General features: G+C 43.5%; 1 protein-coding gene across 11 annotated transcripts in view; it reads left to right on the top strand.

The window, feature by feature from the left end:
* The first annotated feature begins 5,678 nt into the window (after positions 1–5,678).
* Positions 5,679–18,861, top strand: part of NTRK2 (neurotrophic receptor tyrosine kinase 2) — a 409,783-nt gene continuing 396,600 nt past the window's right edge. Inside the window, exons 1-4 of one of the 11 annotated variants that reach the window (XM_082401155.1) lie at positions 5,679–5,975; positions 6,502–6,624; positions 6,869–7,083; positions 7,572–8,145. In XM_082401155.1, the coding sequence (XP_082257281.1) occupies positions 7,934–8,145 (212 nt within the window). In that variant the 5' untranslated portion in view covers positions 5,679–5,975; positions 6,502–6,624; positions 6,869–7,083; positions 7,572–7,933. Of the gene's footprint in view, positions 5,976–6,214; positions 6,625–6,868; positions 7,162–7,571; positions 8,146–18,861 lie in introns of those variants that run through there. The other 10 variants (XM_082401158.1, XM_082401159.1, XM_082401160.1 and 7 more) reach the window with 10 other exon arrangements.

Below are 18,861 nucleotides of genomic sequence, written 5' to 3'. Positions count from 1 at the left end.
AAACACATTATCGGCTTTCTTTGTAGGATCAGACTATATATTACCATGTGACTTGCCTTATTCACTTAATATACTATGGACAAGTCTCCAGGTCAATGCATATAGTTTTAACTCATTTTAATTAGGTGTGTAATATTAAAAAAATGGAAGCATTGTAATTTACTGAGTTTCTCTACTATTAATGGCCATTTGGGCTCTTCTAGGTGTGAGCCACTATCTTTTGAATGATGGTTTCCACAAACATTTTTCAAAATGTAAAAACTATTACATTGTAGGTCCCTCTAAAATTAGAGCATCACTGAATCTGAGTTTATTAAAAAGTTTCCAGACTTTGTAATTGCTTCCTTAAATTGGAGGTGCTAATAGCATTTCAATGGGAACAAGAAGCTGATGATAGGAGGATCTAGGGCAGTGTTTCTTTCTTGCTTTTTTTTTTTTTTTCAAATTTTTATTAAATATTTTTTATTCAGTTTTAAGATCACAGTTAAAGTACTTTAGCATGTTATCGCTTTACAGAGGTATAATTGAAGTATAATAAAGTAAACATATTTAAACATACAATTTGATAATACTGAAACCATCACCACAATAAAGATAATGAATACATTCATCATCCTCTAAACTTCCTTGTGTCCTTATTTCATTTCTCCTTCGGGCTCTTCCCTACCCACTCCTTGCACCTCACTAGCAATCTCTGATTTGCTTTATGTCATGATACTTTACATTTTCTATAGATTTATAAAAATGGGATCATTCTGGGTATACTCTATTTGTCTGGTTTCTTTCACTTAGCATAATTATTCTGAAATTCATCCGTATGGTTGCAGGTATCAGTAGTTGATTGCTTTTCATTGTTGAGTGGCATTTCATTGTATGGATATGCCACAATTTGTTTATCCATTTACCTATTGATGAATATTTGAATTGTTTCAGTTTTTGGCTATACAAAAAAAAGCTGCACGAATACTCATGTTAAGTCGCTGTGTGGACATATCTCTTGGGTAAATTCATAGAAGTGGAATGGCTGGATCACATGGTAGGTGTATGCTTCAATTTTTAAGAAACTGTTCTACTTTTCCAAAGTGGTTGTGTCATTTTACTCTCCTAGCAGCAGTGTATGAGAGTTCCAGTTGCTCCATATTCTCGCCAACACTTGATGTGGTGAGTCTTTTTAATTTTAGCCATTCTAAAATTACAATGAGATGTAGGTATCTCATTGTAGTTTTAATTTGCATTTCCCCAATGACTAATGATGTTGAGCATCTTCTCGTGTGCTTATTTGCCACCTGTATACCTTCTTTGGTAAAGTGTATGTTGAAATCATTTGCACACTTTTAAAATTGTTTATTATTATTAAGTTGTGAGAGTTCTTTATAAACTCTCCACAAGCCCTTTATTAGATATATGATTTGCAAATATGTCTCCCAGTTTTGGGCTTTTATTTTCATTCTCTTAAAAGTGTGTTTTGAAGGGCAGAAATTATTAATTTTTATAAAATCCAATTTATCCGTTTTTCCTTTTATATATTGTGATTTATTTCTAAGTATTTTATATTTTATGCTATTGTAATTAGTATTATATAAAAAATTTAATTCCTGATTTTTTTGTTGCTAGTATATGATACAATTAATTGTAAACGTTTAACTTGTATCCTGCAAACTTGATAATTCACTTATTAATATGAATAGCTTTTTTTGTAGATTCTATTGGATTTTCTATGTAGGAGATCATGTCATTTGTTTATAAAGGTAGCTTTATTCTTCTTTTCCAATATGGATGGTTTTTATTTATATTTCTTGACTTATTGCACCCACTAGAATCTCTAGCAGAATGTTGAATAGAAATGGTGAAAGTGGATATCCTTGTCTCCTTCTTGATATTTGGGAAAGAACATTCTGTCTTCCACTTTAAGCATAATGTTAGCTGTAGGGTTCTTTTGTAGATTCAATTTATCAGTTGAGGATATTACCTTTTATTTCTAGTTTGCCAAGAGTTTTCAGGAATAGATGTTGGATTTGGTCAAATACTTTTTCTGTGTCTTTTGAAATGGTGATATAATTTTAGCTTTTTAGTCTGCAAATATGGTAAATTTCATTGATTGATTTTTAAATATTAAACTAAAATTCATTTGCTTGATCATGATGTTTTTGGATGTACGGTGTTTTGTTGGATTCAATTTGATGAAATTTTGTTTAGAATTTTAGCACTTATATTCATGAGGGATATTGCTTTGTTGTTTTCTTTTCTTGTAATGTCTTTGTCTGATTTTGGTATCAAGGCAATGCTGGGCTCACGGAATGAGTTGGAAAGTGTTCCTTCCTCTTCATTTTCCTGGTATATTTTGGTACTATTCATTTTCTGGTCTTATTTTTTCCTTAATTATTTTGTGGAATTCACCAGTGAAGCCATTTGGGCCTGGAGTTTTCTTATAGGAAGATTTTAAACTATAAATTTAACTTCTGAAATAGATACAGGACTATTCAGGTAACCTATTGCTTCTATAGTGAGCTTTGTTAGCTTTTATCTCTCATTTCATTTAAATTGTCAGCTTTATCTGCATAGCGTTGTTCACAATATTTTCTTATTATTCCTTTAATATCCATAGACTCTCCAGTGTTGTCATTTCTTTCATTCCTGTTATTGATAATTTATGTCTTCTCTCTTTCATTCCTGGTCAGTCTGGCTAGAGGTTTATCAATTTTACTCATCTTCTCAAAGAATCAGCTTTTGGTTTCATAGATTTTCTCTCTTGTTTTTCTGTTTTTTGTTTTATTGCATTGTTTTCCATTCCTCTCTCCTGTTTACTTTGTGTTTAATTTGTTCTCCTTTTTCTGGTTTCTTAAGGTGGAAATTGAGGTCATTGGTTAGAGACCTTTCTTCTTTTCGGGCATTTAGTGCTATAGAATTCCTCCTAAATACCTGAAGATGCTTTAGTGGCATCCCATAAATTCTTTTTCTAAAAAATTTGTTTAACTTCTGCCTTTTTTTCCAGCTTTATTGAGCACAAATTCTGATATGTGGTATTTTCAATTTCCCTTCTGAATGTTTCTTTGACCCTGTTCCCTTTTATCTTTTCTTCCCCCCCCCCCCCCAGGTAGTTTCATTACCTGCATGTACTAATCAGTACTTCACTGAATATTTAAGAGGGACCTTCTGCAGACCTCTGGGGGTGCTCTCTCTCTACATCACTCTCTTCCCTGCTACTCTGTCCTTGTGAACTCTGCCCTCCTTGATTTCCCTGGACTCTCAGCTATATCTCGTTAACTCAGGGAGTTGGACTCTGTCTGGGTTCCCTCACCCTGAGCCACAGCCTTCATTGTCTTGTGTCCACTGTCCTGAAAATTGTTGTTTCAGGTGTTTTGCTCAGTGTGTTGCTGGTCTGATTGGGAGGTTAAATGTTCCCTATTACTCCATCTTAGTCAGAAGCAGAAACTGGCAGTATTTCTGTTTCTGTTTTAATAACCCAGTATTGAATGTAAAAATCAATTTATTGTGTTATTACAAGCACTAGAAAATGAAATGGTATAAAATAGAAAACAAAATATCATTGTATTCCATGCATTAAGAGAAAATAAGTTTTGTTTAGTGAAACTTTTTTTTAGTTACATGCATATGTGTATGTGTGCCTTGGATTGTGATATAAAAGGCATTTCTTTCTGTAGGCCATGGTGAAAATAGTTTGAGAAACATTGTTCCAGGTACATCATGGTCCAGTACAGGCAAGAGTCTGCAATACTTAGTCTCCATCTCTGCCTTGAAGAGTTCATATGATCTAGGGAAAATTATCTCTGTTTTATTTTGTCCACCTGAAAAATGTTCACTATCACCTACAAAGCCATGGTCTGAGAATCCATGATATCTCTGTGAAATACCTTGTAGGTCTTAAACTGAGATAGATTCATAATTCTATGGGTTGAGAAACAGTTACTGATTGCCCAGTGTGTTTCAGGCACTGTGCAAGAAAATGTGAGGTACCAGCCTGAACCAGAGGGAAGCCTTCCCTGACCTAGTGCCAGAACATACCTGGCCACTAGAGAAGGCAGAAAGTCAGGCTTCAAGAAATGCTGTGAGTTTTCACAGCACAGGCACAGGGAAGATTGTGGAGACAGGAAGGAAGGTGTCCAGGAATGATCATTCAGATAGACTTGCAGGGTTAGAGGTTAAGAATGTGAGAATGTGGGGACTCCCTAGTGGTCCAGTGGTTAAGAATCTGCCTTCTTAGTTCCCCAACGTGGGCTCCATCCCTGGTCAGGGAATTAAGATCCCACATGTCCTGGGGCAACTAAGCCCACGTGCCACAACTAGAGAGAAGCCCAGCGAGCTGCAAGGAAGAGCTCGCTTCATTGCATGCGGCAATGAAGATCTGGCAGGTGCCAACTAAGAGCCGACGCAGACAAATAAACAAATAAATATTTTTTAAGAAAGAAAAGAAAAGAAAAAAAAAGTGAGAATGTGGATGGCCTGTTTGAGGAATCTCAACTTCAGTTTATTTCATTAAACACACACACGTATATTTTAATACCTACTACATCCTTGAGATGTGTTAATGAAAAAATAAAGATCCTTGCTTTCATGCAGTTTACATTCTACTGGGAGAGATACAATAAATAGTAAATATAATAAGTAAATAATCTGTTAAAAGATGGTAAGTACTATAGAAGAAACAGGGCAGGAAGGGAAGGGTGATTAGAAGTGGGGCCGCCAGTTTTAATTTTAAGTGAGAGAAATTCAGTGGGGGCATATTTAGAATCTAAATATAATAGTATTATATATCTATTATAATACAAATTCTAAAAATATCCCAACATAATTAGAATCTTCTGGTTTGCACACCACTCTAAAACTGTCCTTTGGATGTTGCACTGACAGTTTGCAGCCACTAGGGTGCAAATGGGCCATTTCTGGGAAAAAATGGGATGAGAGTGGAGGTGTGAGAGAGATGTGGGTATTTCTGCACACACTCTTCCCCCAGGTGTTCCGCAAGGGCAGCTCCATTAAGGACACTGGCAAGACAGGAGGAGGAGTGTTATGGTATGACCTGGACCAAGACAGTTTTGCCCTTGGCTTCCCTACTTTGGCACATCCTCACCCAGCAGAGGCCGAGCATAGAAATGAACTTCAGCCTGGCCATTCAGCATCCAATGCGTGTCACAGCCGAGTGATGGTGGAGAGAGGAAGGCCTAATGGCCTTGTCTTCCCGCCCTGAAACGAGATTTTTGGATGCTGCGCAAGGATTCCCGCTTACACTCAGCGCCCAGGGTCTGTACGAAAGCCCCACTAAATGCTTTTAGTTCCCTTGTAATATTTAAGGCGTTGCCGAGATCTGAGCATTCACTTTGACGTTCGGGGTTCTCGATCCTTCCCACCCCAAGCATCTTCGGACAGATTGGTGACTATTCTTATCTTTTGGATGAGATCCCATCCCATCGCCCTTTTTCGCGCGGAGGGTAGCCCGCCTTTTCCCGGGGTGGAAGCTAGGCGAGGACTGGAGAGCCGAGCTCGAGTCGGGCAGGGGCGCGCACGCGTCGGGCGCCGCCGGTGGCGCATCTGGAGCCAGAGCGCGCCCCCCGCGCAGTACCCGGCGCGGCCGCGGCAGTGGGTTGGTGCTCCCAAGTGTGCCGGGCGCTCTCTTCCCGCGCGGGGGCACCAGAGCCCTCGGAAGTGTGAGGCACTGCGGTGCATTTTCCCAGTTCCCTTTTAAATGACTGCGGAAAAACAGACTCTCCGAGCCGCAAATGGGAAGACGGATTCTCAGACAAGGCTTGCGAATGCCCCGCAGCCATCATTTAACTGCGCCCGCAGAGCAGTTACGGTTTGTCACCCGACCCTCCCGGATCGCTTCATTTGTCCCTAGTGAGATCCCGAGACTCTGCCCGCGCCGGGCTTCTCAGTAGCTGGATGTATGTCGTGCTCCGGGCAGCGCGGGCGCAGGGCACGCGTTCGCGCACACCCGCGCACACCCGAAAAGGCGCAAGGTACGGCAGGGGAGCAAGGGCTCTGGGTGCCCCGCGTGGGGGTGGGCATCGCGGGGAATGAAGCTAAGATCTGGGAATGGCTGCATTCTGCCAGGTTGAAGGATGAGAGAAAATGACGCGGCGCCACACATCGGACAGGCCAGGGTTGCTGCCGCGCATTTAGGGAACCCAATACGCGTCAGGCGCGCTCCCTTCCCCTCACATGTCTCTGTTTCCCGGGCCTGTGATGCCAAAAAACAGCAGGAAAAAGACCCACTTAGAGAGCTAGAGTTGCGTTTGGAGACTCCCCTTCCTCTGCCAAAGCACCAACAGGAAGACCCTCCAAAAACACCGATCCCCAAATAGATGGCCCGGAATGGGGGCGGTTATCCTTGGTTACCAATGCTGGACACGTTTTGGTGTTTACAATATTTATTTATTTTTAGGGTAGCTCGTCCTCCCTTTTAGGCAGGATGGGAAAGGAGAATGCAGCCGGGAGGGAGAAGGGAGGGAGGATTCCTATAATAAGGATCAGCGCATTTTTCAGAGCTGAACCGAGACCGGTTTCCATTTCAAAAAAGGACACGGCCTCTACTGCGTTATTAGAAGAGACCGTGGTGTGAATTAGGGACTGGGAGGCGTCAGAGCGGAGCAACGGTTCATCTCAGAGGTACCTGGATCTAAATGCACGCACACACATGCACACACAGGCGCGCGCGTCTATACGGCCGGGCTGTGTGCGGGTGTGCGCGTGTGTGAACTCCCACATGCTGCTGCTGTCTGCTTCTGGCCAGTGACACCGATGCCTCCCTCCTCTCCGCTCGCCCCCAGATTCCCCTCCTCTCCCTGTTGCTTTTGTCTGGAGGGTGTTATGGGTTTGTGTGTGTATGAGCGTGTGTGTTTTTGGATTTCAGACTAATTTTCTGGAGTTTCTGCTCCTGCTCTGCGTCAGCCCTCACGTCACTTCACCAGCAGTAGCAGAGGCGGCGGCGGCGGCGGCGGCTCCCGGAATTGGGTTGGAGCAGGAGCCTCGCTCGCTCCTTCGCTCGCGCTCTCCGAGCTCCGTGCCCAGCGGCAGGAGGAGCCTGGACCCAGGCGCCGCCGGCGGGCGGTAGGTGCCAGAGCCCGGGTGAGCAGCGCGGACAGTGCCCTCCGTCGTCTCGGCCCTCACAGTCCCCCCCCTGGGGCGGCCGCGGCGGCTCCCCAGGTGGGACGCGCCTCGCCACCTGCCCGCGCCCCCCGCGCCCAGGGGCCGTGGCGGATTCTGCAGCATCATTCGGGAGTCCCGTCGCGGAACCATCATCCCTGGCAGTCTTCGCGTCTCCCTTTAAAGGGTCCTACCCCTGGCCCGTGCCATGGAATCCTGTCGCGGGGACCCTTGCCCTATTTCCCCTCCCTCAACCTCAGGCTCAGGGAGAGAGTGAGCGCACTGGAGGCCCCGCGGCGACAGTGCCATCGAGGGGCCAGTTTATTCCTGGGGCCGGAGCTGGGCACTCATCCATCCACAGTCCCCGGCTGGGCTCAGGGTGGGGGTGACGCGAACGCGGAGGGAGAGTACCCCAATTCGTGGTGTATGGGGTCTTCAGCTCAGTCTTACGCGTGTCTGTTTGTCCTCAGCCCCGAGGTGCGTCCCGGATCCCAGCGCGAGTCTAGCCAGGAGCCTGCGCGCTAGAGCGTCCCGGGAGCGCCGCGGGCCGGTGCTCGGCTCGCCGGGCCATGCAGCGGCGGCCGCGGCGGAGCCCCGAGCGGCGGTAGCGCCCCCTGTGAGGAGGCCCGGGATGCCCCTGCCACTGTGAACGGTGCCGTCCGCCAGGACACGCTCAGCCCCGGACACGCGCGGCTCTGCACGCCTGAGACGAGCACCGAGAGGAGACAGCGGCGAGCGGGGCAAAGGCCACCCAACACCGGCAGGGGAGGCCGGCCGGTGCCGCGCAGGGACACGTACTCAGTCTGACTCGGGCTGGCACTGGTGGCTAGGAATGTCGTCCTGGACGAGGTGGCATGGGCCCGCCATGGCGCGGCTCTGGGGCTTCTGCTGGCTGATCGTGGGCTTCTGGAGGGCCGCTCTTGCCTGTCCCACATCCTGCAAATGCAGCGCCTCTCGGATCTGGTGCAGCGACCCTTCTCCTGGCATCGTGGCATTTCCGAGGCTGGAGTCTTCCAGTGCAGACCCCGAGAACATCACCGAAATGTGAGTTGCTGGTGCTCTTCCTCCTTCCTCCTCTCCTGGCCTCTAGGGCCGGGGCTGGCCAGGTGGGTCCGTCCTGGGCATGAATGTTGTTTCAAGTCTGGGGAGAAGTCAGAGATGAGAGGTGCAGGGCTGGACCATCTGTCAGTTACCTGTTTCACTGCCTTGGGGCTGCTGACACGAGAAGTGTGACAATTTAAAATGTTCCAAATAATATATGTCTACTATATTATATTCCTATGCACTTTATATTTCAAAGCCCTGCTGGGTGTGCTTCAGGCTTTCCATATGCAATAACTTAGTTTTGGATATTTTTGTTTCATAAGGTGCTCTGTGTATATTGTGTTAGGACAAGTTCCAGTAATATTTATGAGAAAGGAGGTTAAAATAATTAACTTTTGAAAAATCTGTTGAAGGAAGTTAGAGTCTCCCCCGCTTAGCTTCGTTCTCTGAGGTTTGGACTTCACCAATTTCCCTTTTCATTTTATATATCAGATTTGGCTTAGGAGATTGCATCCAGAGATGGCCTTGAAAATGATCTGTAAGAGGAGAAGTTCTGAGAGTTGAAATGCACTGGCTCAAAAGAGAAAATGTGATCGTTGGAAGCCTAAAAGCCTGGTCTGATTTAATTTGGACTTGACTTCCCAGAGATATAATTTTGAGACCATTTGGATTATAAATCTTAATCGCCCATTGAATAGTTCCCCAGGACGAAGTTGGATGATAAAACAGTGTGTAATACTCTGATGAATGCTGCCTTTAGCCTGGGACCCCTAGGTCCCTGGAAATGCTTGAGCTTGTCCTGGTCGAATGGAGAAGCAGAATTATGTATTTCTGTCCTCCTCTTCTGATGCCTTGTGACAAATCCATTACCAAGTAGGAATTCACCAGTCCTTTCTCCAACGTGCCCCTGTCCCCTCTATTAGAGATTCCCTGCCCACCCCCCTCCAACCAGGGACTTTGCCATTTTATATGTTTCATTGACATGAGATTTTATTCATCCATATAGAGGATTATAAAGCCAAGTTTCTCCTGGTTTTCTTGAGGCTGTTTGACACCACGATAGGCAGCCCTGAAAGTAGGGCTTGGGCTGTGGCCTTCCGGTTGGCGAGTGCGCATGCATTTCCCCCCCCCACGGATAACGCCCGCCCTGGTTGTGCCAACGTAGTTGACCGAGACAACCTGTTTTTTAATGTAAGTAAGAGACCTTCGCAGTCTCTGTTGTTTGTTCTGCCGGTGATGCTCGTGTTAGAAGGCTCAGGCAGAAGGCAATGACAACAGAACCGAGCAGAAACGTGCCGGCGCAGCAGTGCTGAGATGTGCCGGGAGCAGCCAACTGTCAGGCTGGCTCTGGGATGCTCGGATGGCAATCGTTTTGGCAAGGAGAGCAGAGGCAGGACTGGAGAGGAAGGGTGGGTAGGGCCCCGACTGCGCTGGCCCTGGCTTGGGCTGGTGGAAGCGCGCCAGGCTGGTCAAAGTGTCCGTGGCCCTTTGTCAGGATTTGTGTCTTTTTCATGAGATGGGGTGTCAGTAGTCAGATGGAGGAAGCCATATGGAATTCAGAGCCCTTCAGACTATTTTGAGGCCGTGGGGAGTGTCTGTATACAGTTAGATGTTGTTTTCTTTTGTGATTGTTTATAAATTCTGTATTAGGTGATAGATACATAATGAAGGAGGAAAACTAGGGCTTATTTTTTTTCATTTTAGTACTTTTTAAGGCCATAATTGGAGGAAAAATAAAACTCTTTAAATTTAAGAAATATTATTTTACGCCTTAGTGGTCTTAGCTGCCTGATGTATATGAAATTAACAGACTTGAGTAGAGCTTTCATGTATTAGTTCTTACAATTTTTGTTGCTTTTTTATGTGATGGCAGGTTCCTATTTTCAGGCCTAATTTTGTTTTTTTTTTTTTTTTTACATTTACCAAAGCATTTGTCACAGTTATCCATTTAATAATGGCTAATCATAACTCCTAATTTCTACTCATTTTCTTCTTTTGATTTGAAAATCCACTGAGATTGATAGAACGGAGAGGTGTGTAGGCTAAGTGTTCATGATGGAGAATTAAGTTAGAAACATGAGTCAGGCTGATAGGGGTGAGCTCTGAGAAAAAGTACTTTTGTCTGCTCATTCCCTCAGCTTTATTTGAGCCTGAGCAGTTTGTGTCCCAGTGTCTTTATCTGTAAAATGTATTGAAATCCTTGTTTGGAAAGCACTTTGTATAATTATTTTGAATTTTGCTGCTTTGATATCAAAGTGACATCAGTGGTAGGGCTTGTTTCACTCTCATCCTTATATGACACCATCTGTGCTGTCTTTCTTACATATTAATATTTGCTTAAACAGCTTTTAAATTCTCGGCCAGTGGATACCAGCTGCAGTTGAAACCAAATTACACTTTTTTTTTTTAACTTTGTTATTAGACCCAATGGTATTCCTAAAATAACCTGTTTTAAAGTTCTAGTTTAATGGAGTTTAGCTGAAATTATATGTTTCTATCTTTTTAAAATAGGACCAATGTAACTAAATAAACCGTGATTAGAACTTGCTGAAACAACAGTTTACCCTATCATTTAAAAATAGTAAATCTTTTAATATCTATATCTTGGGGGGAAAGCACAACCATTGTGCCTTTTAAGGTGCAGAGAGAGCCTGTGGTAGAACATTTTAAAAATATATGTACAGACTAATTAAGGGAGAGGATTTTATTTTTTGATTCTATATGCGTATTTTAAGCCATGCTGACATTTCGTTTTCAGTCACTGTTTGAACCTATTTTATTAAAAATCTCCCCTTCACAGTATCTGTCTCATACTCTTTACCCACTAATGTGGCCCCTGTCTAGATCTATATCTGTCTATAGATACACATCACAGCTGCCTAACATCACACTGCCAGTATGAGCCAGCTTCTGTTATTTGGAGATGGTTACACCAAAACAGTGCTAAGTGAAATTTACAAACAATACTATTGTCACATATAAATGGGATTCAAGAGTAAAGTCTGTGGTTGGAGTTATGTAACCAGACCTTTAAGTCTCAGAATGTGGCAAAACGCTTTGGAAAGGACAAGTTCTGTCTCACCTAGTGGTAAAAGGTATGGTAAAAATGTAAAATAGGTCATGGATTTTTAAAAATTGTGGTCAGAAACACATGACATAAAGTCTGCCATATCAGAAGTGTTAAGTATATTCACATGGTTGTGAAAGGGCATTTTTATATTGCCCATATTTTATGAAGACCAGCAATGACCTTTTATTTCTAATTTTCTTCGGTGACATTTGCTGATTTTGGATTAATATTTGGAGACCAGTCTAATATTTTTCCTCTTAGTACAAGATAAATAGAATTTGTAGCCTCTGCTGCCAGAGCCTCTGTATGCAATTTATTGTTGGCTTGGTTAAGCAGCTGTAATGTTATGTCATTAACCCATTGATTTTGGCTCTCTCACCTTAGTAAGCTTTTCCACGGCAATTAATTGTACTAAAAAAAATTCTGGACCCATTATAAGGATTCAGTGAAAGGCATCAGATTTTATTACTCTGATATTACTTCTCAGCCCCTCCATTGGGGCTTCTAGAACCTTGAATTGTGCTTTACATGCATTTAAGAACCACAGACTAAGTTTTGAGTGTGGTTGCATAAGCCACACTGGACTTATTAATAAATAAGGTGGTCTTATTTACATCATTCATTATTCAATACAACTTGCAAGCTGGAGTTGAAAGCATGTTGTCTTCCTGGTGAAGGTATTTACAGAATTCAGCTCAGCACAACCATTTGAAATCTTCTTAGTTTCATACCTTCTATCTCTACATCGAGGAGGTTTTTATTACATTGAGTAAAACAACTGAAAGATCCCCTGACCTTCTGACCCTACTTTCTTCCACCACCCCCTTTCCATCACCTCTCATTGACTATACAGGAAAATGTGTTTGATTTTTTTTTCTTCTCCGAAAAGTGATATTTCCTTATGGGAATTCGGAGCACTAGAGTTAAGAGAAGAGCCTGGGTTATATGCTATTAGAAGCAAGTAATGGGAAGTTGAGATGATGTGGTCATAGCTCTCAAGCACTGTGTTTAGTTCTGTTTAAGATCTTTCACTGTTTCTATCCCATAAACCTCTGTTTGTGTTGTTTCAATATTCCCTTGTAAAGACATTTTCTAAGCAGAAAAGTTGGCTGAGCAGCTGAGAGTTGAGGTCTCTTTCTCCCCAGGAACATTCTGTATGATTTCTTTGACTATCTCTAGGTCATAGGGCTATAAAACCTAGAGTTTTTGTTTAGCTGGGGAAAGGGAATTGAACTTCTTTTCTTTTTCTGTTTTAGTTTTCTTTTTTTTCTTTTCTTTCTTTTCTTTCTTTCTTTCTTTCTTTCTTTCTTTTCTTTCTTTCTTTTTTTCTTTTCTTTCTTTCTTTCTTTCTTTCTTTCTTTCTTTCTTTCTTTCTTTCTTTCTTTCTTTCTTTCTTTCTTTCTTTTTTTCTTTCTCCCTTGCTTCCTTCCTTCCTTTCCTTTTTTTTTTTTTTAACCTTTGGTACCAAGCAAGTGCCTCCTGTTTTAACTCATTGCTCATCTTCCCTGTTAGGAAGAGAAACATTATCAAGCCATTACTCAATATCATACCCTGACATTATCCCTCCAACTAACTTTACCACTTCTCTAGAGACCTTCTTATAGGTTCAAAAAAGGTAGGGTAGAATGTGGCATTGAACCTGCTGCTCCTTAGAGCAATACCAATTTTTGGTTCTTCTTAGTGTTTACAAATCAATTGGATGATTTGGGGGAGTGGTTATTTAGACAGGGCGATTTTTTTCTCCTTTGATGTGTGTGAGAGAAAGAAAGGGATAGAAAAAACCTGAGCCTTGTTAATAGTTGACTGATCATTGTCATAATCTATTTGGGCTAAGTCTTTAAAACACAAATCTCATTACCCAGGTGGCAGAGATCTGAGCTCTGCAGCGGCCTGATAATTTTAGCTCCATATTTGATTTCTTTATTTTTATTTTTATTTTTTTAACATCTTTATTGGAGTATAATTGCTTTACAACGGTGTGTTAGTTTCTGCTTTATAACAAAGTGAATCAGCTATATATATACATATATCCCCATATCTCCTCCCTCTTGCGTCTCCCTCCCACCCTCCCTATCCCACCACTCTAGGTGGTCACAAAGCACCGAGCTGATCTCACTGTGCTATGTGGCTGCTTCCCACTAGCTACCTATTTTATATTTGGTAGTGTATATATGTCCATGCCACTCTCTCACTTCATCCCAGCTTACACTTCCCCCTCCCTATGTCCAGATCCCACATAATCAAGATGCCTTCTCACCACTCACTTTGCTCTCTGGGCTGTCCAAAGGACTGGGAAGTCGTAAATATTCATCTCAGAGATGAAGGAGTGAATGAATGCATGTGTTTGTTCTAAAGCTGGGAAGAAAAATAATGCATAGGTACTAAGCTTACATATTTCCAAAGAACCCCATATGTTATAGAAAGCTGGAGTCAGGAGTTACCTGATCTTGAAACAGCTCCTTAATGTCTCTGGGCCTGAGCTTGTCAGATGTAAACCTAGGGCTTTGGATTCCATGCTCTGATCCTGAAGCTCTGCAAAGCTTTGGTTCAGGAGAAAGTGCAGTTTATACATCAGCTATCAAGTAATAGTGGTGCTGTGTGCTCAGAGCCCAGCAGTGAGAGAATCTGAGGACTTTTAGTGTCATCATGTCCTATGTGCATGTTTTCAGTGTCTGCTCTGAATTCTCCAAGCCATCCATGTCTTTCTAAAAATTTTTATTTTTAAAGACGCAGACGTAGAGAATGGACTTGAGGACATGGGGAGGGGGAAGGGTAAGCTGGGATGAAGTGAGAGAGTAGCATTGACATATATACACTACCAAATGTAAAACAGATAGCTAGTGGGAAGCAGCCACATAGCACAGGGAGATCAGCTCAAGTGCTTTGTGATCACCTAGAGTGGTGGGATAGGGAGGGTGGGAGGGAGACGCAAGAGGGAGGGGATATGGGCATATATGTATACATATAGCTGATTCAGTTTGTTATAAAGCAGAAACTGACACAACATGATAAAGCAATTATACTCCAATAAAGATGTTAAAAAATTTTTATTTTTGATGATTTTTATTGGAATATAGTTGATTTACAATGTTGTGTTACTTTCAGGTGTACAGAAAAGTGAATCTGTTATACATATACATATATCCACTTTTTTTTTAAGATTCTTTTCCCATATAGGTTATTTCAGAGTACATCCGTTTCTTTTTAAATGTGAGCTGCTCAGAAGACTCGTGGCATGTTAGTGCTGGGCTGATGAGACCAAGGTCACAGGGTCACTTAAAATCAGAATCACGGAAGGAAAAGGGGCCTTAGAAATGCTCTGCTCCAACCTCCTCCGCATGAACAAGGGGCAGTGAAGAGAGTCGCTTTTAAAGGCCACGGTGCATTAAAGACATCGTGGGGCCTAGCAGCTTCCTCCTGGCATCCCGAAGTGCCAAGGCCCTCACTTTAGGATGCCTCCCCTCTGTTCTGTGTCCTTGGACTGACTTGAACTCACCATCTGAGAAGCATCAGAGATGTGAAGACAACCTTGGTCTGGCTAAGTCCACGTGAACCCGTCTCCACTGGAGACAAAGCAGTTAAAAAGTTTATGAGCTACTGATCCCAAAACAATGACTTGATCTTTACATGGGAAGAAATACAGTTTTTTTGTTTACTTTACTGTGAGTGTGTTTGTTTGTTTTAATTTTAAGTCTTCCTCTTCTGTAAGTAATGCATACACAAAAGTCAGGCTACAGAGAAAAGCCTTCATGAGTTGGCTGCAGTGGGGGACGCTGACCTTGCACCTGCTGGACCATCTTGGTAGGTTGGGATAGGAGGGAGGGCAGAGCGGACAGAACAGAATGGAGGTTGCTGCCCTGGAGTCCTCGCCACAGTCAGGGGTGGTTATGTACGTGGAGGAACCCACAGCCCTGTGTACGAAGTCCGTCTTAGCTCCCATGAAAGCCCTGTGGCCAGAGAGTACTATTCTTTCCAGCCTTCTCTTTTCCCCTGACTTCTCACTGCCCCAAGATTGATGGCTGAGCCAGTGAGCAAGCTTAAGGGGTGTGGACTCACATTCAGAATTCATTCTGCTACCATTTTGTATGTTGTACGCGGCCTGCACTAAGGCTTTTCCAGTTATGAGCACACGTCTGAGACATACACAGTACCTCTGGTTTCACGCAGGGCTTCTCCCCAAGGGGCCTGGAAAGCACTTTACAGACATCTGCTTATTTAGGTTTAAAACCTCGCTCTGAAGTAGGTGGGAAGGTCCTGACAGCCTCGGACAGACTGTCAGGTTGATTGGCTTGCCCAGGGCTCTCTGGTCAAGCGGAGAATAATTCAGGAGAGAATTTTATCCAGTGTCTCGCTTCGGGCTTTGTCTGCTCAGCCCCACCTGCCCAAATTTCGCCTTGAGAGTACAAGCAATTTTAGGAGGAGTAGATATTCAAATAAATGTTCACAAGTTAAACAGCATGGCAGTGGGAAGGAGGTGGACTGAGGTTTCATCCATGTCTTTTCCCTTCTACCATCATCTCCTCCTTTGTAACCTGTTATACTATTAAAAGATAAATGATTTGTAGGTCCTTGGGAATATGGCATCTTCTAGTATAGGGTAAAAATTTTAATAATCACACATCATTTACAGTTCCCTTTTTTACTGCAAAGAACGACCTATTGCTATCTAGTACCCCACCCTTTCCTGTAATCTTCATATCCCAATAATTTCTTGGACAGACAGACACACCCCCCAGAATTCTATTTATGTGTGTACCATGTGTCTATGAATATATACATATACGTATAAAACTCTACTAGATGTGGTCCTTTCAGACTTAATTATCTTGAATTGTATAATTTTTCTGACAATTTAAGATTTACTTCCTTAAACCATCCAGACTTTAAAAAAAATTGAGATGTAATTGACTTACAACACTACATTAGTTTCAGGCATGCAACATAATGATTCAATATTTGCATATTTTGCAAAATGATCACCACAGTAAATCTAGTTAACATCCATCAGCACACATAGTTACCACATTTTTTTTTCGTGTGATGCGAATTTTGAAGATCTACTCTCTTAGCAAGTTTCAAATATATAATACAGTCTTGTTGATTATAGTCACCATGCTGTACGTTACATCCCCACCCAGACTTTTTAAAAATTTGTTTTAATCATTCCGCATTTCTCTCGGTGAGGACCTGACAGGAGGTCTTCTCTGGGTGAAATATGTGAGCTTTAGAGCAGCGAGTCCGTTAGCCGACCTGGCTACTCAGAAACCCATGTGTCTGTGCTCCTTGATCAGTCCTCAACAGAAACAAAAATTTTATTTCAGTGAAGTATTTTTGAACAGTTCTACAATAGTGTCATTTAAACCAAAAGACATTAAAATTTTGCTTTTCGACCTCTGAAATATGGTGCAATTTAAAAGGTGGGCTCTTCTAAACTCTAATCTTTGTCATAAAAGTTGTTTCTGCTTCATGTGCCCTGGAGTTCCCTGCTGTGAGGTGGTACAGGGGTCTGGGCCCAAATTCTCTGACTGTGGCTCGCAGTGGGGACAGCTCGCTTCCCTTCTTGAGCCTGGGCTTACTTACCATTCAGTGTGTGTGTGCGGGGCCGGGGAGTGGTGGGCCAGAGAGCTTGACACGATGGCCGCTAAGTTCTCTGGCAAGGCATGATAGAAAAACAAGCACCTCTCTCCAAACAGCTCAACCAACCTGAACCACATACCCTTTTTGGTCTGCTTTCAGCTTTACTTCACAGCCCCTCTGCTGTCACCCTGAACTCAGAGTGTCACAGGAGATTTTGCTTCTGGCGTGTTGTCCTTGCACTCTAGGTTTGACCTTTTCCCTCTGTGACCCTTCAGTCTCCTTCCTCTGTTTCTGGTGATGTTTCTTATCCCCCTCCCCGCTGCCCCCAACGCGCGCATACAGACAAAGACACACACACACACACACACACACACGCTCAGGCAGGTGCTTGACTGCAAAGCCCCTTTCACGGATTGTGAAGAAATCTTGGGTTACAGGACCTGTGGGTCATCACCATGGTTCCACCTGAACCTGGCCTGCTAAGGTTAATGTAGGCAGAGAGGCAGCAGCGTAAAGGAACCTGGTGTAACTGAAGGGGACCTGGATGGGGAGATGGGAGTGGGGGTTCATACCCACTCTCTCACGGCATCAGAACCTGGGATCCTGGGTGAGCCGTTTCATCTCACCAGCCAGTCCCCTAATCCTGAAACTGAAGGTTGGGATTCAGATGGACGCTAATTTCTGAAAGGTTCTGTGGTTCTGAGTCAGTCAGCCGTGGGCACCAGTGTTTCCTTTCCTGTCCTGGAATTCGCCCTTGCCTCCTCCCCCGGGCCAGCGCAGAGCTTGCTCCAGTCCTCTTGGTGGCTGAAACAGCAGAGTTCTCTCGGTGAGTTTCTCTAAGTCCACCTCTGCAGCTCAGGTCAGATGGCTTTGCAGGTTACCTGCTCCCTGCCAACCTGGGTGGCGGTGCTCCTAAGGTTTCCCACTCATTGAAACAAACATTTTTTTGATAGTTTTCTTAACGTCTACTCTCTACCTGCACTTTTAGGTAATTGCATCAGCTAATCCCTATGTTCACATCTGATCAGAACACCCGCCACTCTGGCGTGCCCTGACCTTTTCAGCCCACTCTTGGTCCATTCCTGTGGGTGGTGCTCCGGAGGGATCTCTTACTGGCTTGCCTCTTTGCCAGTCTCCATCTTCTATGACCCCCCACAGCAGGAATGTGCACTGAAATCAAATCTCATCTTTCTGCCCCCATCAACTTTTCCTTTCCTTCTGGCTGGAATATGTTTCCCGATTGTCATTTGGGCTGCCTGCCATCTAATTCAAACTTCATGCAAACATTAGTTCAGTTCAACTAGTGTTTATTGAGGACATTGGTGATGCTACAGACAAATAAAGTACTTTATGGAAGCAAGAAGCCCCTGAGTAGTTTATATCTAGTGGGAGAGACAGATCTAATTTTAATATAATGTGATAAGGACAGTCAGTGCACATGAGGCTAAAACCCACATTTATATGGTGATTGTTTCAGCTTCAGCCGGACACGGGGCCAATCACAAAGGGCGCTCCCTTTCAAAGGTGCATACTTTACCCTGTTAATAGTGGGAGCCTTAGACATGTAGACTGGATGTGAGCAGTTCCCATTTCTACTTCCTATGATGGCAGTAACCCAGCTGAGTTTGGTTATTTTTTCTCTGTCAATATTTGTGATGTTCTCGTGGCCTCATCCACTTATATTCCATTTGAACAAACTGCCTGTATCTGAAACTAACCTTTTCCTTCCAGTAGACGGGGAGGGCTGGAGCGCCTTTGGCTGAAACTAATCACTCCACCTCTATTACAGATCCCATCCCCTTAAACTTTTCTCTGTTGATGACTTCCCTTCTCTCATCTGTATTTTCAGTCTCTTTCTCTTGTCAACATCAGAATTGAAGCAGGACCAGGTCCCTTCCATCTTAGAAAAGTTTTCCTTTAGCTCTGTCCCCTCTCCTTCCATTTCCCTTTAGTCTTGGCCCTTTCCTCTCTCCCTTCCAATCCTGATCTTAGAAGACTGGGCTGTATTCGTTGTGTCTATTTTCTCCCCTCCCAATCCAGTCTCAGCCTACTGCTTCATCAAACTTGCT

This window comes from Balaenoptera borealis (assembly GCF_965194805.1).
Source record: "Balaenoptera borealis genome assembly, chromosome: 8".
In the NCBI taxonomy this organism is placed as follows: Eukaryota; Metazoa; Chordata; class Mammalia; order Artiodactyla; family Balaenopteridae; genus Balaenoptera; species Balaenoptera borealis.
The sequence above is the reverse complement of the archived record's forward strand: the minus strand, read 5'-3'. Positions and strand labels throughout refer to the sequence as shown.